The sequence below is a fragment of the Bos grunniens genome, chromosome 8 (assembly GCF_055505025.1).
Source record: "Bos grunniens cultivar Pamir isolate PY7600 chromosome 8, Bosgru_T2T1.0, whole genome shotgun sequence".
Lineage (NCBI taxonomy): Eukaryota > Metazoa > Chordata > Mammalia > Artiodactyla > Bovidae > Bos > Bos grunniens.
Window position 1 is genome coordinate 64,691,358 of NC_141172.1, and position 19,202 is coordinate 64,710,559.

A 19,202-nucleotide genomic window follows, 5' to 3' on the forward strand; every position below is an offset into this window, starting at 1 on the left:
TTCAAGGGTCACCTTCAGCCTCTGTTTCATACCCCTTCCTAATGGCATGTTCTACTCTGGCTCTGCTTCCTAACCCCACCTCAGCTCTCTAGTGTTTATGAGTCCGTGGACCATTCAGCATAGATGGTGCTGGGTTGCCATCAACCTATTTTCCCTCTTTCGTATTTCCTTCCATCCTTTTGGTTCTGGGGTCTGTCAGTGTGCTCACTGCTGTGATGGCTAGGATGCCTGATATTTAGACTTTCTCTTTGATCCCATGAAATTAATGTCTCCTTTTCCCATTACTCTGGAAGCAACTTCAGGTTTACTGACTTCAAAGCAGAACATGCTCTTTGATGGGGATTTGCTGTTAGCTTGATGTTCTTGGTGAAGAGATACTACTCCAGTTTCTTGGGTTAGAGGTCAGTACTAGGAAGATCAAAGCTGAGTGTCTGGTGCCTGGAAGGGCCAGTTGACTGTACAGCTGTCACGGAACCTGCGTGCATCCTAAATTCAGCAAACATGAACTGTTGGGCATAAGGGACTCCTAGCATAAAAATGCAAACAGGAAATAATCATCACTTGTAAAACAACACAAAGTATATTTCTCAATATTAGCGGCTCTGTTTTGTCTTCATTCTTATTATTAATAATGATTGAAGTGTAGCACTTTGCATTTTTATTTTTGGTAGTAATTTAATCTGATTTGGTTTATAGCTCAAAGTGATAATTATTATCTTTTTTTCGTGTGTACTTCCTCTGCCCTGTTGTTAGTGAGAGAATGTCTAGATTGCTTATCTCTTTCTAGTGTCATCTTTTTACATTCCATTTACAATGATATTTACTATTCCTATAAACACTGCATATCTTCATGGGTTCTTGGGTTGGCATATATATTTTCACTAACTGAAAAGCCTTTCCCCCATTTCTAGAGTAAAAGTGGAAAGTGTCAGGTCTTCTTAGAGTCCCTACTGACCTACACACCAAGGCCAGGATCTAGCATGAGACTCTTCACTTTCCCCTGCCCCTCGCCTCTCTAGCATTCCCATCCATTCAAAGTTAACATTTCTTATGGACTTGTTCTAGGCTATATATTCTACTCAAAATTGTTCTCTGAGCTTTCATCCCATTTCGTAAGTTTTCAGCAACATTTACATACAGTCTGATCAATTCCAACTTGACATCCTTGACACAGGTCTATGAAGCCCCCGACATCTGCTCAGTTGCTTCAGTCATGTCCGACTCTGTGCAACCCCATAGACTGCCGCCCACCAGGATCCCCCGTCCCTGGGATCCTCCAGGCAAGAACACTGGAGTGGGTTGCCATTTCCTTCTCCAATGCATGAAAGTGAAAAGTGAAAGTGAAATCGCTCAGTCGTGTCCAGCTCCTAGCGACCCCATGGACTGTAGCCCACCAGGCTCCTCCATCCATGGGAGTTTCCAGGCAAGAGTACTGAAGTGGGGTGCCATTGCCTTCTCCACAGACATCTAGATAATTCTCGGCAGTTTCACCATCATTTCTTTAATGAGGTTTTTTAGTCATCTTTTGATTCTTTTCTGCCATTTACTTTGACTCCACATGTTCATATTCAGTGTCATTCTCAAGTGTTCCCTCGTCATATTGTGTTGTATTAGCCCCACAGTTGTAATGAAATTTTATATTCATCACTGTGTTTATTGTTGGAGTGAGAGAGGGAAGAAAGGAAGAGAGGAGAGGAGGGGAGAAGAAATGAGGGACATAGTTCATGAATTCAGAAATGTAGACTAGATAGGCACAGAATGGGGACCCCCATCGGGGTCTACAGTCATCCAAGTGGCACTTCCATCCTGTGTCAAATCATGCATTGAAAATCAAATGGGTTAAGAGGGAAGAGAAGAAGGGACTAGAACATGTACTTGCCTGTTTTAAAACCTTGTGTTTATTTTACTTAAAAAAATACATTGATTGTTGCAGTGAAAAATGTTCTTTGTAACAACCGCACCATATGTCAATGTTTATAAACCTGTTCCTAATGTTTTATAAAAATAAAGAATGTTTATTTTGTAATATTTAGGGATAGCGTTGAGAGAAAAGTCTGCATGTGGAACTTCCTTCTGTTAAGCACTGATTCTACTCGAAGTAGATTTTAGTTTCGAAAATGCATTAATAGGAATAGAGGAACATAGGATGAAAGGATAAGTAGTCACCATGACAAATAAAAACTCCAGAAGTTAATAATGATCTTTAGTCATATGAGGGAATGCTGATCTGTATTATCCATTACAATTATGGAAAAAGAAAATATTCAAACTAGATTAGAAAAAGTATTAGTTCAATACATGTTTACAAAACTTTTACCCCATGCAAGCCACCCTGCTGAATAAAGTGAATAAGGCACAATCTCTGTCCCCTAGATACTAAGGAGTGAGTAGAGGTGAAGGGAAATGCCTATTCTTTGTAGATCAAATAAATTTGGGCATGGATTTCTCATTCTCAATTTGTGTCCAAGTATAAAGATTCCCTGGAGAAGGGAAAGGCTACCCACTCCAGTATTCTGGCCTAGAGAAGTCCATGGACTGCATAGCCCATGGGGTCTCAAAGAGTCAGACATGACTGAGCGACTTTCACTTCACATAAATAGAAGATGGGGCTTCCCTATTGGCTTAGTGGTAAAGAATCTGCCTGCGATGCCAGAGATGCAGGTTTGATCTTTGAATCAGGAAGGGCCCCTGGAGAAGGAAATGGCAACCCACTCTAGTATTCTTGCCTGGAGAATCCCATGGACAGAGGAACCAGGAGAGCTACAGTCCATTGGGTGGCAAAGAGTCAGAGATGACTGAAGTGACTTACTACTAACAATAATGATGTAGCCCATGCCCACTGTGGACTAGACATGTTTCAGACATTGCTGTACATACTGTATAGATAAGTTTTTTAGTAACAATATACTTAGTGTTGTGTGGGAGAGACTTCTTTATCCTTTTACAGGTGAGGAAACTGAGGCACAGAGAGGTTGAGTAAGTTTTCCACTATGGAACCAATATTCAAATCCTTACAGGACAACTTCACAGATTCTTTCTCTGAGCAACTGTTCTGTGTTATGAAGGGCTGTTTGTGGGACCAGATCCAGAGGCTCTAAATATATCAGCACTAACTTATTCTCCCTCCTGATAAAATGGCAAGCATGTGTGGGGTTTTCTTTAATAATATTGTTACTGATGCATTTATCAAAATATAGCCTTAGTTAACAAAGCAAATGTTTATAACATGTGACATTGGAAAAACACTTCCTATTTTCAGCTAAATATCACATTTCCCCTACTCTTTTTGGAATGTAGGTTCTGTACTCTTACAATAGAGGAAACTATTGCTTTCTATTTCAACACATAATGAGTGACTTCTGTGTCAAGTACCCCAATTGTTTAAATAATTGAATTGCATACAAAAGCATTTTATAAATATGAGGATTTCTTGTAAAAGTTAAGTATGATGCCAATTGGTAATTTAATGCACTATTTTGGTGTTTTCATTCAAATAAATATAGTGGATTATTTGTATTAGTTGTGGGCATATAATATTTGATTTGCTTTTATAGGAGTACAATAGCAAAAATTTTATGCTTAGGGGACTGGTGGAAATGAGTTCATCTTGGCATTCATTACCAGTAAGCCCTGAGACATGAAAGTTGGCTTCTGCAGGTCATGGCATGATTGATGATTTGAAGCTAAAGGGAGCCTCTATTTAGTGGAGATTAAACTCAAGGAGGATCACAAAGTGTTCTCCCCCATTCATATTGGGAGAGGTCATTGCTGCTGACTTACTGAACAAAATACTCTCTATCCCAAAATATGACTATCTTAAAATTTTTTACATTTAGCTTTTACGAATCATGTTTCAGTATTTAGTGCTAAATTTTAAAATATACATATATATTGACTTGCCAATTTGTTTTCAAATATTCAGATTAATTTATGAACACTTGGTGGTGAATGATATTTTATAAAATAGATTCTGTTCAATGAGGCTTATTATAACTGAGTTTCCAATCTAAATATTCTATGTGATCATGTGTATTCTTATTTGTTGTGTGGGCTTACCTGGAGGGCTTCTTGGTTAACACTGCAGCCCAGTTTTTGAACCATGGTTGGCGACTTTCCAATGCCTATGTGTAAATTTTGTATAAAGAGTATTTATTGTGTGATAGTTTGATACCTAGATGATCTTGATTCTTTGCATTCTTTCTTTCCAAACACTTTCACCAGAGAAGTCTTTGTTTCTCCTATCTCCATCCTGAGCTCTAAAACATTTCCTTGTCACTGTAGTTTCCTAGCAACCCACAGTAAGACATTAGATATTACAGGTGCGATCTGTTTTTTCCTGATAGTAGAAATGAGAAAGTGAGGGAAGAACTGTCAGTTCCAGGAGGGCTGGGCCATATCTGTCCTCTCCTGTTTTGTCCCAGCATCCAGCAGAGTTTGTAACACTTGCATAAATATCAACTGAAAATAAAGCTGTGCTTGTGGAATGGATGGAAATTAGTTTGAGGTTGGGGGATAGGGAAGATGGAAAGAAGTGTTTTTTTAATAAAAAAATTTCGTTATACCAAAGCAAAATCCTGGGCAAAGTAGAATTTGAAGCTATGGAAGACTGTGTATAGAAACCAGTCTTTTATATTATACGCAGAAATATATAGCCAGGAGAAGAAATATTGACCTATTCTTTACCTCATAAAATATATATTCGAAAATAGAGTATATTGAATTATGTAATAGGAAAGTCCACAAAAATAATGACATTTGTGATTTCCTATATAAAATAGGATTTTTGATTTTTCAATCGTAGAAAAGTCACAAAATGTCTGGTTGTGAGTTCATTCTTACTGCTTGACCATCAGGAGCCAGGTCCAGAAATAATCGCTAAGTGGTTCTGCTGAGTGGGGATGGCAAACTTCTGTAAAGGATCAGCCAGCAAATGTTTTTTGGCTTTGCAGGTTCTTATACTCTCTGCCAACTCTTCTTTGTTTTCAAGCTTGATTCTTTTTAAATAAATCTTGAAAAATTAGCTCGAGGGACTGTACAATAACAGGCTGCAGCGTGATGTGGATGGTGTCAGATGAAGGGAAGTTTAAAAGTCTGGATTTCTAAAAGCAATTTTTGAATTTTATCTCTATAGTAACCTCTTCAATTGAGCTCAAGTTATTATCATTTAAGATTTTAGTTAAACTGTTACAAGATACATGATTTTTAAGTGGTTACATATCTGTATTATAATTTAGTCACTTTAGGCTTAAAAAAATCTGTCAAAATACATGTTGAATCTGCCTCATAAAATATAATTTGATGACTCACATGTGGTTAATTGTTCTAGAAACTAGTGTTAGTGATCACGTTAGAAAGAGAGTCAAAACATTAGGATAAAAGAATTTTTTTTAAGCCATGTTTTTGTGTTTCTATCACATAATACATTTTTCATGACTCCATTTTGCCTGAGGAGAATATTCTGGGAAATATAATTTAGGTGATTTGGAGCAGTGGTTCTCAAAATATAGGCATAGATCAGCAGCATCAATATCACAGGGGACTTTTTAGAAACCCAGATACTCAGGGCCGCCCCCCTCACACACACACACACCTGATCAGTCAGAAACCCTGAGATGGGACCCAGCAGTCTGTGTTTAACAAACACTCCAAGAGATTCTGATCCCTAGAATATGAGTATTACTATTACAAAGCAATACAGCAAGAGGGAAGATGAGGAAAAAAATAATTCAATCAAAATAATCCTGGGAAAATCACTTACAGAAAAAAAATTTATCGACTGACTGCAAAAATAAGCATTGCCTTTCAGTGACACATAAACTATACTGCAAAAATGTGAAAGCATTTAAATTCTTTACTGTCAAGTTTTCATTAGTTTATTATTATCTTATACTCTAAGGGACACATTTGAATTTAACAGAGTTATGTTTTTATTAATCATGTCTATTTAATTATGCAACAAAGAACAATTGTTTGATTATATGGCTTAGAGACAGAGTTAAGAGTTTATATATTTTACATTTTATATGTGAATCTAAGAGAAGAGGTGGCAAGAATACACAGAAGAACTATACAAGAAAGATCTTCATGACCCAGATAACCACAATGGTGTGATCACTCACCTAATAGCCAGATATCCTGAAATGTGAAGCCAAGTGGGCCTTAGAAAGCATCACTACGAACAAAGCTAGTGGAGGTGATTCCAGTAGAGCTATTTCAAATCCTAAAAGATGATGCTGTGAAAGTGTTGCACTCAATATGCCAGCAAATATGGAAAACTCAGCAGTGGCCACAGGACTGGAAAAGGTCAGTTTTCATTCCAATCCCAAAAAAAGGCAATGTCGAAGAATGCTCAAACTACCACACAATTGCACTCATCCCACATGCTAGTAAAGTAAGGCTCAAAATTCTCCAAGCCAGGCTTCAACAGTATGTGAACTGTGAATTTCCACATGTTCAAACTGGATTTAGAAAAGGCAGAGGAACCAGAGATCAAATTGCCAACATCCACTGAATCATTGAAAAAGCAAGAGAGTTCCAGAAAAACAGCTACTTCTGGTTTATTAACTATGCCAAAGCCTTTGATGGCATGTATCACAACAAACTGGAAAATTCTGAAAGAGATGGGAATACCAGACCACCTGACCTGCCTCCAGAGAAATCTGCATGCAGGTCAGGGAGCAACAATTAGAACTGGATATGGAACAACAGTCTGGTTCCAAATTGGGATAGGAGTACATTAAGGCTGTATATTGTCACCCTGCTTATTTAACTTATATTCAGAACATCATACGAAATATCAGACTGGATAAAGCACAAGCTAGAATCAAGATTGCCAGGAGAAATATCAATAACCTCAGATATGCAGATGACACCACCCTTACGGCAGAAAGCGAAGAAGAACTAAAGAGCCTCTTGATGAAAGGGAAAGAGGAGAGTGAAAAAGTTGGCTTAAAACTCAACATTCAGAAAACTAAGATCATGGCATCTGGGCCCATAACTTCATGACAAATAGTTGGGGAAACAATGGAAATGGTGAGAGTCTTTATTATTTGGGGCTCCAAAATCACTGCAGATGGTGACTGCAGCCATGAAATTAAAAGACACTTGCTCCTTGGAAGAAAAGCTATGACCAACCTAGATATCGTATTAAAAAGCAGAGACATTACTTGTCCAACAAAGGTCTGTCTAGTCAAGGCTTTTTTTTTTTTCCAGTAGTCATGTATGGATGTGAGAGTTGGACTATAAAGAAAGCTGAGTGCTGATGAATTGATGCTTTGAATTGTGTTGGAGAAGACTCTTGAGAGTCCCTTGGACTGCAAGGAGATCCAACCAGTCCATCCTAAATGAAATCAGTCCTGAATATTCATTGGAAGGACTGATGCTGAAGCTGAAACTCCAATACTTTGGCCACGTGATACGAAGAGCTGACTCATCTGAAAAGACCCTAATGCTGGGAAAGATTGAAGGTGGGAGGAGAAGGGGATGACAGAGGGTAAGATAGTTGGATGGCATCCCTGAATTGATGGACGTGAGTTCTGAATAGGCTCTGGGAGTTGGTGATGGACAATGAAGCCTGGCATGGTGCAGTCCATGGGATTGCAAAAAGTTGGTTCAGTTCCGTTGACTGAGCGACTGAACTGGACTGACTGACATGAATCAAACTTCTGCATTTTTCAAAAGGTACCTGCATAAAATGGATGATTCTTTTTAAGTTGTGAATATAAAGGGTTTTCTGGAAATAGTTAAAGTGAAGTGAAGTCTCTCAGTCATGTCCGACCCTTTGCGACCCCATGGACTGTAGCCCACCAGGCTCCTCCATCTATGGAATTTTCCAGGCAAGAGTACTGGAGTGGGTTGCCATTTCCTTCTCCAGGGGATCTTCGAACCTGGGTCTCCCGCATTGCAGGCAGATGCTTTACTGTTTGAGCCACCAGGGAAGCCCACAGATTGAAAGAAATGAAAGTTGCTCAGTCATGTTGGATTCTTTGCGACCCCATGTGCTATACAGTCCAGGAATTCTCCAGGCCAGAATACTGGAGTGGGTAGCCTCTCCCTTCTCCAGGGGATCTTCCCAACCCAGGCATCAAACCCAGGTCTCCTGCAATGAAGGCAGATTCTTTTCCAGCAGAGCCACAAGGGAAGCCCTGGAAATAGTTAACCTGAATGAAATGCAGGTCCATGTACACATTAGACACAGAGTACGTGGCAAAACAATCTCCCTAGTGTGCTTAAGGTACAACACAAAATAGCTGTGCCCTTGTGCTGTCACTGGATCAAAATGTCAGAATAAAAATACATCCCTGTTTACTGAGAACCCTTTAATATGGTCTGCAGTAGTATTTAGTATATCTGGTATCTTTATGTGTGTCTTTTATGGCCAGACAAAAATATATTAAAGTGACTGCTTATGTGAGAATTGTTAAAAGTCAGTTTCTGGTTCAGAAATAATTAAGCCCTTTACATTGAATGACACTATTATTAATTTCTTACCAGTCTGTGAGAACTAGTATAGCTTTTCAGAAAAACAGAAATGTTGAATGATTATTAAATGTACAGGGAGATTTTATTCAGGGGAAACTGACTTTAACTTTTTTTCCTGATCTTTGTTATTTACAGGATGGAAATAGGCCAGTAAAAGATAGGAGAAATTGAAATTAACCAACATTTCTAGATGATACATTTTGGGGAAGATGGAAGAAAAGGCAAATAGTGGAGTTTAGATATGTCAAATATGTTAGATACTCTAAACAAGCCAGAGATATGCTATGTGTGTATATCTGTGTGCTGACTTACACATTTCAACGCACTGATAAGACTGTATTATAATTAGACCACATTAATGTTTTCCATTGTAGGATCCGAGATGGTTCATTTTGATGGGAAGAGTTCTTTGCTGTACACATTTAATCATAAATCCATGAATCCAATCAAAGAAGTTATTTCTCTGAAATTTAAAACCAGAGAGAACAATGGGATTCTACTCCACAGAGAAGGACCAAATGACAAACACATCACCCTGGAGTTAGTTAAAGGAAAACTCATCTTATTCCTTAATTCAGGTAAAAAAAAAAAAAAGTGTTTTGGGGAAATACTATTTAGATGAAAGTATCCTTTGTGATGGATTTTGCTTCGCAGTTAAGTAGTTAATTTAAAACCAGAGTACTTTTGGATGTGAGGGTGATCTGGCTTGGCTAGAAAGGTGTTCCCTTCCTCCCTCACAGCTCCATATGCGTTCCTCCCAAAGCTGCGCACTTGGTTGAAGAGGACCACCTTCTCCTCTAGAGGAGGGCCATTCTTTGGTCAAGGGTATATGCGTAGCTTTGCTTCTCTGCTAGAACCTCAAAACAAGCTCTCAAGGTCCATTTGCAGGAGAACGTAGGGTCGTCAAGCTTCCAAGACTCCAGACACATCCAAATGAGGCATTCCATGTGGCAGTCTGCCTTTCTTTAAAAAACAAAACAAACATACAACAAAAAAGAACACTTTTGTGAAAAAAAGTAGACCCTATAAATAATTATTCTGAAGACCAAAACTGTCCAGACAAATGGACACGTGGTCACCTACAGTTGAGCTATACTAAGAACAGCATGTGTGCTCTTCAGTATGCTTTTATGTAAAAAGTTTTATTTCTTGATAATCATGTAAGATCAGTAGTAGATGCTCAATAAATAACCTGATAATATCATGATGACAAGGGTGGCTTATTGGAAACTTTTGAAGTAGTCCTATGGATGAGGACCTAGGAAGAAAATATTTTCAAGAAAATTGAAAATTCAGTACATAATAATAATAAAACAAGTTAGATAGAAGATGCTACTCAATATCAAAGAAGATTGTATTTAAGATTAAGATAAAAGCAGCTCGCCAGTTCTTGGGATAAAAGAATGTAAGCAAAGTGTAACTGATGTGAAAAATGCTAAACCTGAAAACACTGAAGAAATCATGGTATTGAGCTGGATGGAACGGTGCATTTACACTTCCTCTCTTTTCAGGTCATGCTGACTTGCCCTCGCCTGATGCTCTCATGCTGGGCAGTCTGCTGGACGATGAACACTGGCATTCTGTTCTCATTGAGCTCCTCAGTACAGATGTCAACTTCACTGTGGATACACACACTCATCATTTTCGGGCAAAAGGAGAGTCCAGCTATGTGGATCTCGATTATAAGGTGTGAAATGACCTTTTAAGTATTACAGACTTTATCATTTGATTGCAGCGTAATCTTCTAGAGAAAATACTACTACGTTGAAAAGTTCCCTTTCCTAATAATTCAGAACTCTGATAAAATATTTCCTATGTGTGGTAACTTCACACTGGAAGATACATGCTCAAGCCATTGAGACATTTTATTCCTTACAGATGTTAGTCTTCACATGAGAGTAAATAGTTGTTAAATTTAGGAAATCCATACTTGAAGAGCTACCAGTTCAACAAAGAATATTTTTAAATGCATTTGTTCACACAGTTCTGTATTCCATCTGGCGTTTGGCTGTGAATATTACCTTGGAGATTTCTTTGTTTTAGGGCAATCCTAAACAGAATTAGCTACCTAGGATAATTTAGAGAAGTAATCCACATATATTCCAATCTGAATTTTTTAAGTAACAAGAAAGCCAAATGCACAGATCTCAGAATACTGTTTCTTGGGGTTTTTAAACACTGGATGATATTTGCAGCATGTTGCCCACGTGTGTCTAATATACACTGAAATGCATTGTTTGTTCTGCCAGTTCTGCTGAGCACATCTGTCAGCAAACCAGGTTTCAACATTCACTTGGTATGAGTGGCCTCAGCAGCAGAGACCAGCTGGAGATTCTGGTCTTAAATGATATTATTAGTGGCTTTGTAATTCTCATCTCTCAGAGTTGTGGCAAAGAGCAGGATCCCACAGTCTAGTTTATAAAGTCGAATATCATCACAGTAGGCTGCCTTGTCACAAAAATCGAAATTTACGATGGGCATAAAGATGCAATATTCCCCATCAACAAAAATAACAGAACTATATGAGTAGCAGCAAATTATAAGAAGGATATTTAATATATTTATCTCAGTGTAATAAATAAAGCATTGGTAAATACATATAAAACCTCCTTTGAAATTAGCATGATAATATAAAATAATGCCAAGCAGATTTGAGACAATTACCATTATACCCAATAATCATACATGTTTAGTCAGGTAATCAGAAAATCATTAAACAATGTTATTTATGTCATTTTTTTCTTTCTAAGATCAGCTTCGGAGGGATTCCTGGTCATGGAAAATCAGTGGCATTCCCACATAAAAACTTTCATGGCTGTTTTGAAAATCTCTATTATAATGGAGTGGATATCATTGATTTGTCCAAGAAACACAAGCCACAGGTCCTCATCATGGTAAGAAAGTCTATACGCAAGTTCAAGAGAAAAGGGAACTGCAGTTTGATTGATTCAGCTTTAAAATATACCTCTTCTGAAGGCAGGGAAGGTACAAATCACATGAATCGTTATCCTTAGATATCCTTGGGGAATTGGTTCCAGGATCCCCGAATTGGAGCAATGGATGCTCAAGTCCCTTGTATAAAATGGCACAGTATTTGCATATAACCTAGTCATATCCTCCCATATACTTTAAATCGACTCTAGAATATGTATAGTACCTAACACGATGTAAATGATATGTAAATAGTTGTAAATACAATGCAATTGTTATGTGAGTAGTTGCTGGTGCTGGTCAAGTTCAAGTTTTGCTCTTTGGAATTTTCTGAAATTTTTCTTTCTGAGTATTTTCCCGGTTGGTTGGTTGTATATGAGGATGCAGAACCTGGGTATACAGAAAGCCTACTGTACTTTTTTTAGTTTATGTGTGGTTTCATTTTTATGTGTTCGTGGAAATAGATGAATAGTTTCACAAAAATGTTAAAGTGCAATCATATTAAGGCATTTTAATGCAGTGTTTTTGTTTTCAATTGGTTTCTTCCTTCTTTCTCCATATTCTCCACATGGCTACAGTCGCTCTGTCAAGCTGGGATGTTACAAAGCTAATATTTGTCCTTCCTTGTTTGGTCTATAGTAATGGAATCCTCTATAGATAGATAGACTCATACTCACACATGTATTTATGAATCTGTATGCTTCCACATTTGACATTGTTTACAAAAAAATCATTTTATAAAAGTTTTTCTCCATCTAGATTTTTTGATTCAACAATACCTTGTAAGAATTCTTTTCCATTATCAGGAGTAGTTCTACATTAGAATGTCCACATCACTATCCATTAGGAAAACATACCATTATTTATCTAGTCATTTCCTACTCAGGGCATTGCTTTATCTCAACTTTTTTACCACTATAAGCTGACAGTTGCACATGTGTGCTCAGTACAGGGGCTTCCCTTTTGATAGGATAAAATTCCAGAAGTAGAATTTCTTGGTCACAAATTTTATACAGTTTTACATTTTAATAAACGTTGTTGGATGGCCTTCCAAAAAGCTATAATATGACATTTTCCACCAGCAATGTATGTTAGAGCTTTCCATCCCATCTCAGGCAACCCTCATATACCCCTGCCAGCTCAAGGAACATGAACTAATATCTCTTTGTTACTTTGTGTTTATGGGACTACTGGTGAATTAAATAATCTTCTCACCTGTTTTTTGTCCATTTGGACTTGTTTTTCCGATCATTGTTCACTCTTATTCTTTTGCCTAATTTTTATTTTATTTCTTTAATTTTTGGTCAATTTACAAGACAGTTTTATATTTGATAGATAACCCTCTGTCATTCATGGTCCATATATTTTTTCATATTTATCAACCTTATATTAAATATTACATAATATGTTGAGTTTATAAATATTTTCACTTATATGTGGTCATTAGGTCTGTATATTTCTTTATAGCTTTGAAATGTCTCTAAAACCCTATAATATATACATGGTCTCATGGGTTTTCCTGTAAGAATTTTTAATTGGTTTTATTTAGTTTTTAAATAAAAAAAACCCTAAATCTTTGATATTTATTCTTTATGTGATATAGGATTAATTTTTGTATTCTACCTGATAGATATCCATTTGGTCCTACACTATTTAATAACTAACCCACCCTTTATCCCACATAGTTGAGTTTCCTTACATACTAAGTTTTACCAGGTGGCTCATTGGTAAAGAATCCACCTGCCAATGCAGGAAATGTAGGGGATGAAGGTTCGATAGCTGGTTTGGGAAGATACCCTGGCAGGGGGAAATGGCAATACACTCCGGTATTCTTGCCTAAAAATATCCCATGGACAGAGAAGCCTGGCCAGCTAAGTTCATGGGGTTGAGAAGAACTGGACATGACTGAGCACACATACTGGAGAAGGCAATGGCACCCCACTCCAGTACTCTTGCCTGGAATATCCCATGGATGGAGGAGCCTGGTAGGCTGCAGTCCATGGGGTCGCTAAGGGTCGGACACGACTGAGCAACTTCACTTTCACTTTTCACTTACATGCATTGGAGAAGGAAATGGCAACACACTCCAGTATTCTTGCCTGGAGAATCCCAGGGATGGGGGAGCCTGGTGGGCTGCCGTCTATGGGGTCACACAGAGTTGGACACGACTGAAGTGACTTAGCAGCAGCAGAGCACACATACATGCTAGCTTTATTAAAATGTAACTATATAATGTATATTGTATATTATATATATGTATTATAGCTATATATTATATATTAATATATAACTAATATATTCTCAGATGTTTTTGTGAGTTCCTTATTCTGTCCCACTGCTGTGTCTATTCCTATACCAATAACACACGGATCTGCTTACAGTAACTTCATAGTATGCTTTGCTATCTGGTAAGTTAAGTTCTGTCTCACTGGCTTTTTATTTGTATTATTTTTTTTGGAGAGGAAGAGTAATGTTTGGGTATGTATTCTGCTATCTGAAATCTATAGAAAAGTTTTTAATTTCAGACAAAATTCATGTAGAAGGTTTAATTGGAATTATATTGACCCCATTCCGTCCAAGCACTATGATTAAAAATAGTTTGTTCCTGGAGCAGTAGACATATCATAAGGATTAAAAATGTCTTTAAAAACAGAATTATATACAAATAAAAACAGCCTGCTAGACAGATCAGATCTTAGGCTGGGTGATAGCCTTGGGTGATTTGGTTTGTAAGAACTTCAGAGAAGAGACCAGCCTACCTGTGGCAGGACCAGCCTGGCCACATTCTTTTCTTCAGACATGCAAAAGCACATGCCCTACCTATAGTAAGATGTAGCTATCACCTGAGTGACACACTTATAATCACATTTACATAATCAAGACAAGTACAAGAAAGTTCTTGGAGTAAGTTATCCTTTGTGCTAGCCTTCACATTGGAGAAAAACATCTAGCACCTCAAGAGAGGAAAATTGTCTCTTTTATGTTGTATCCCACACCCAGCATTGTTGCTATTGTTGTTCAGTCCCTCAGTCGAGTCTCTTTAGGACCCCATGGACTGCAGCATGCCAGGCTTCCCTGTCCTTCACTATCTCCCACAGTTTGCTCAGATTCATGTCCATTGAGTCTATACGGCCATCCAGCCATTTCTCATCCTCTGTCGCCCACTTCTCCTTCTGCCCTCAGCATCAGGGTCTTTTCCAATGAGTTGGCTCTTCACATCAGGGGGCCAAAGTATAGGTGTTTCATCGTCAGTCCTTCCAGTGAATATTCAGGGTTGATTTCCTTTAGGATTGACTGGTTTGATCTCCTTGCTGTCCAAGGGACTTTTAAGAGTCTTCTCAAGCCCTGTTCAAAAGCATCAATTCTTTGATGCTCAGCCTTCTTTGTGGTCCAGCTCTCATACTGGTACGTGACTACTGGAAAGACCGTAGTTTGGACACCCAGCATTAAGTCTGGGAAAGATTTGGCTCAGGATTCCTTTGCAAATGCTTGGTAATGGAGATAGACAGTTCCTCAGAAACTCAGAAATAGGTTTACCCAGCTAAACAGCACTTTTTCTTTTCATTTTTATATTTATATATTTTTGGCTGCATTGGGTCTTCATTGCCCTTTTGTTGCTGTGCATGCACGGGATTTCTCTACTTTCTCTAATTGCATTGCATGGGCTTCTTATTGTGGTGTCTCATTGTGGTGTCTCTTGTTGCAGAGCGTGGGCTCTAGGGCTCACAGATTTCAGTTGTGGTGCATGGGCTTAATTGCCCCGCGGGATGTGGGATCTTAGTTCCTGGACCAAGAGTCGAACCCATGTGCCCTGCATTGACAGGCAGATTCTTAACTACTGGGCTACCAGGGAAGTTCTTGAACAGTGCTTTAAGGGACCTATAAGGCAAATCTGGATTTAAGTTTGATGGGGAAGCCTCATTTTAAAAATCCTAGATTGCTGAATTGTTGATAAGAAATTCAGTAAGTCTTGGAAAATCTGTTGTCTGTGAAATGAAAGCATTCCAACTGTGCTTTCCTAAAGTCTGTTTCACTGTGTTCACAGGGAAATGTGTCCTTCTCCTGCTCACACACGCAAACTGTCCCCATGACTTTTCTGAGCTCCAGGAGTTACTTGGTGCTGCCAGGCATTTCCAGAGAGGACAAAGTGTCTGTGATCTTCCAATTTCGAACATGGAACAGAGCAGGACTGTTGCTGACCAGTCAGTTTCACCATAGGTCAGGAGCTCTCATCCTTGTTCTTAGTGATGGAAAACTCAAGCTGAGTCTCTCCCAGCCTGGACATCCAGCCAGGGACATCACAGCAGGTAATAAACGTCCTCCCTGAGATAACGCATAGGTATTTGTTGTGACTATATCTTCTTGCATGTAAACCTAAGATGGGTAATCTTTAAAATAAATGAATGGCTGAATACATAAGATAGTCATAATCCTACTAGAGAGAACTAGATTGCTTTTTCCTTTGAAGTAGGTAACTCCAGGCTGTTGGTGTGTCAGTCAATATGATGTAGCATAATTATCAAAAAGTTTAAAAATAAATGATCATAAACTTGTGGTTACCAAAGGGATAAATTAGAAGTTTGGGATTGACAGATATTCACTACTATTAATAAAAAATGGGTAACCATCAAGGACCTACTGTTATAGCACAGAGAAGTTTACTCAGTATTTTGTAATAACCTATAAGGGAAAAGAATATGAAAATGAATATGTATATTTATACATATATATATGTATATACACGTGTGTATATATGAATCACTTTGCTGCACTCTTGAAGCTAACACAACACTGTAAACCAACTATACTTTAATAAAAAATTAATTAAAGAAAAAAAATTATTTGTAAGTTTGAGGTAGAACCTAGAGGTAAACTTGAATTACTAGAAGGCATTAGACTATCCTAAGGAGTCTTAAGAAAATAGATTTCTTTCAACTGTCTTTTAAACCTATATACACATTGATTTTCAAAATATTATAAGTTACTTTTCTTTCTTATGTCTGAGCCATTGCTTCCTTTGTTCCTACTTGTTTTTGGTGAGGCTGCTTCTAAATGGGTGAATGTTCTATAGTTTTTTGAGAAGAACCTGTTTATTTCTAGACTCACTTCTGAGTCGTGTTATTTTTTAACTTTGGGGACTGCTTTACATTTAAAACTGATAAATTTAAACCTAGGTAGACTCATGGCATGTCATTCCTTGAAGGTTTCATGTGGAAGGACTGTCTTGTCTGATCTCTGGTTATCAGTTTGGGACTGAAAAGCTAGGAATGAAGACTAAATTTTCCTTTTTTTATATAAATAAAAAAACATATATATGACGATTAGCATGTAAATGAACAGAGTCGACAGTGTCAATTCAGATTCAGTCAACTGCTTAAATCTTGGCTCAGTGGTAAACTATCTGCCTGCAACCCAGGAGCCACAGGTGACGTGGGTTCACTTCCTGGGTCAGGAAGATCCGCTGGTAGAGGAAATGACAATCCACTCCGGTATTCTTGCCTGGAGCATCCTATGAACACAGAAGCCTGGCAGGCTTCAGTCCATAGGGTTGCAAAGAGTCAGACGTGACTAAGGCAACTTAGCATGCACACATAATTTACATGTAATATGAACTAAAAGAGATAGCTTTTTAGTGTTGTTCATGTGGGTACACACTGTCCTTCCCCCCCCCACACACATATATATATGTCAGGTATTGAATATTTTATAAGCTGGCACTGACACAACACATAAATATTTTATTGCACTATTTTTAAAGGTTTTACAGTGTAATGTGCCATTTTTCAGAAGCAAACCAAAGGTGAATTTCTTGAGATGCTTGCTTCTTACTTTAGCAACATTTGAAAGGGAATCTTTTATGTAGCTGAAGTAGATGGAAAGTAAGACAGGCTGCAAAATTTTTTCACTTTAAATGTTGTATCAAGTACCCAAATGTGTACCAAATTGAAACTTAAATTTCATTAAATGATATTGAAAAAGCATCTTGTATCCTATTTCCAGGTTGTAGGTAATTTTTCCTAATAGTTATCTCAAGACAGTTCTGAAGAACTGGAGAAATGTACCAAAGGTGTAGATTCTAGTGCATATGTGTTTCTGGGGCAGGGCTAAGGAAGTGGGTCATAGAAACAGAGGAAAAGTGGGAGCAATAAAGGAAAAGGAAAAAATGAATGTCTGTATTCACCCTTTACGACCGAGGATGAGATGGCTGGATAGCATCACGGACTTGATGCACATGAGTTTGGGTGAACTCCAGGAGTTGGTGATGGACAGGGAGGCCTGGCGTGCTGTGATTCATGGGGTCGCAAAGAGTTGGACATGACTGAGCAACTGAACTGAACTGAACTGAACTGATTCACCCTTTATAAGAAAAGACACAATTCTACCCTTTGCCATGTTGTGTGTAGTGCTATGGTCATTATCCTGTTATTAGAATAAATTATTTGATTTATGAGGTGGTGTGTGAGAGGACTCCTCTCCCTTGCATATTTCCAGGTCTGCCTTTGATAAGCAGCCCACTTGTTCTCATGAAGCCTCAGGGTCTTCATCTTTAAAATGACACTAATAGGTGTTATGGTGAGAATGCAGGGATTTAACATATCTAAACGCTTGGCACCATAGGGTCAATCAGTAATAACACAATAACCATTAGTTATCAGTATTTCAACACTAGCACTACAATCATGGCATCACCCCCAAGATTGAGGCCTTTAGAGGGATTGGAAGGGTGTGGTAGAATTAGCATCATATCTATAGTTGCACAAATCAAAAGTCCAAAATTTATTTTCTGGTCTCCATCCATCCTTTGACAATCATGTTGCCTGGGAAACAGACTGTCCTTTCATCAGAAGTGGGCTGACTTGAAATCACACTGAAGACAAACAAAGGATGAGATTTATAATGGAGAGAAGGAGACAATGAATATAAATGCCTGCATTTTATTTTTAAATTAAAATGGCTAATTTTTACTAAGAACAGTCTTGTGTCACATAGACGGATGACATCTACTACAAATTCAAGATAATCTGGAGTGCTTTCTGCAAATTCTCCATGTGAAATACCTCAATATGCTAGATTAGTGGTCCCAGCCTTTTTTGGCACCAGGGACTGGTTTTGTATAAGACAGTTTTTCCACAAACCTGGTAGGGATGATCAACTCCACCTCAGATCATCAAGCATTAGATCCCAGAGGCTGGGGACCCCTGTGCTAGATAGAGAAAGACAGAGAGAGAGAGAAAGTGAGACAGAGAGAGAGAGGGAAGGAAAAGGTGGTTGGGTGAGGGAGAGAAAGGAAATATTTCACAAAATCAAACTAGGTTTTAATGACAGATTTTAAGTGAATATAGTTATTATACTGACAGGTATACGATATAACAATTAAGAGAAACCCCAAATGATAACGCTGAAAATAACATATAGAGAGTTTTTTTTTCTGGTTCATCCTCTTTAGCTCTCAGATTACAGAACTTCTTTCAAAACTTTATTTCAGGTTCAGTTTCATAATATATGTTTTAAGTGTCTAACTTGAATCCTCCATATTCTAGTTTTCAACTTTTCTCATGATTTTTCATGAACGAGTGTTGAATCTTTGAAAATGTTTCTGACTTCACCAATAAAAAACAAAAAGCAAGAGTGCAGCATTTTTACTGTCTGTACATGGTAGTAGTAACTAGCGACTTTAAAGCCATCCCCTTCCTGAAAATGAAAATGTTTGGGGATGCATTCTAATTAATATTTAACAGTATGAGAAAAACAAAATTTTAGCTGCTTCACAGCAGGATCTTTGAACTTCT

General features: G+C 37.9%; 1 protein-coding gene across 2 annotated transcripts in view; it reads left to right on the plus strand.

Annotated features, from left to right (window-relative positions):
• LOC147367281 (contactin-associated protein-like 3) overlaps positions 1–19,202 on the plus strand; it is a 238,176-nt gene that overhangs the window by 119,931 nt on the left and 99,043 nt on the right. For both annotated transcript variants that reach the window (XM_086414390.1, XM_086414391.1), the window contains exons 5-8: positions 8,856–9,059; positions 9,993–10,168; positions 11,232–11,375; positions 15,458–15,719. In XM_086414390.1, the coding sequence (XP_086270516.1) occupies positions 8,856–9,059; positions 9,993–10,168; positions 11,232–11,375; positions 15,458–15,719 (786 nt within the window). The remainder of the gene's footprint in view (positions 1–8,855; positions 9,060–9,992; positions 10,169–11,231; positions 11,376–15,457; positions 15,720–19,202) is intronic.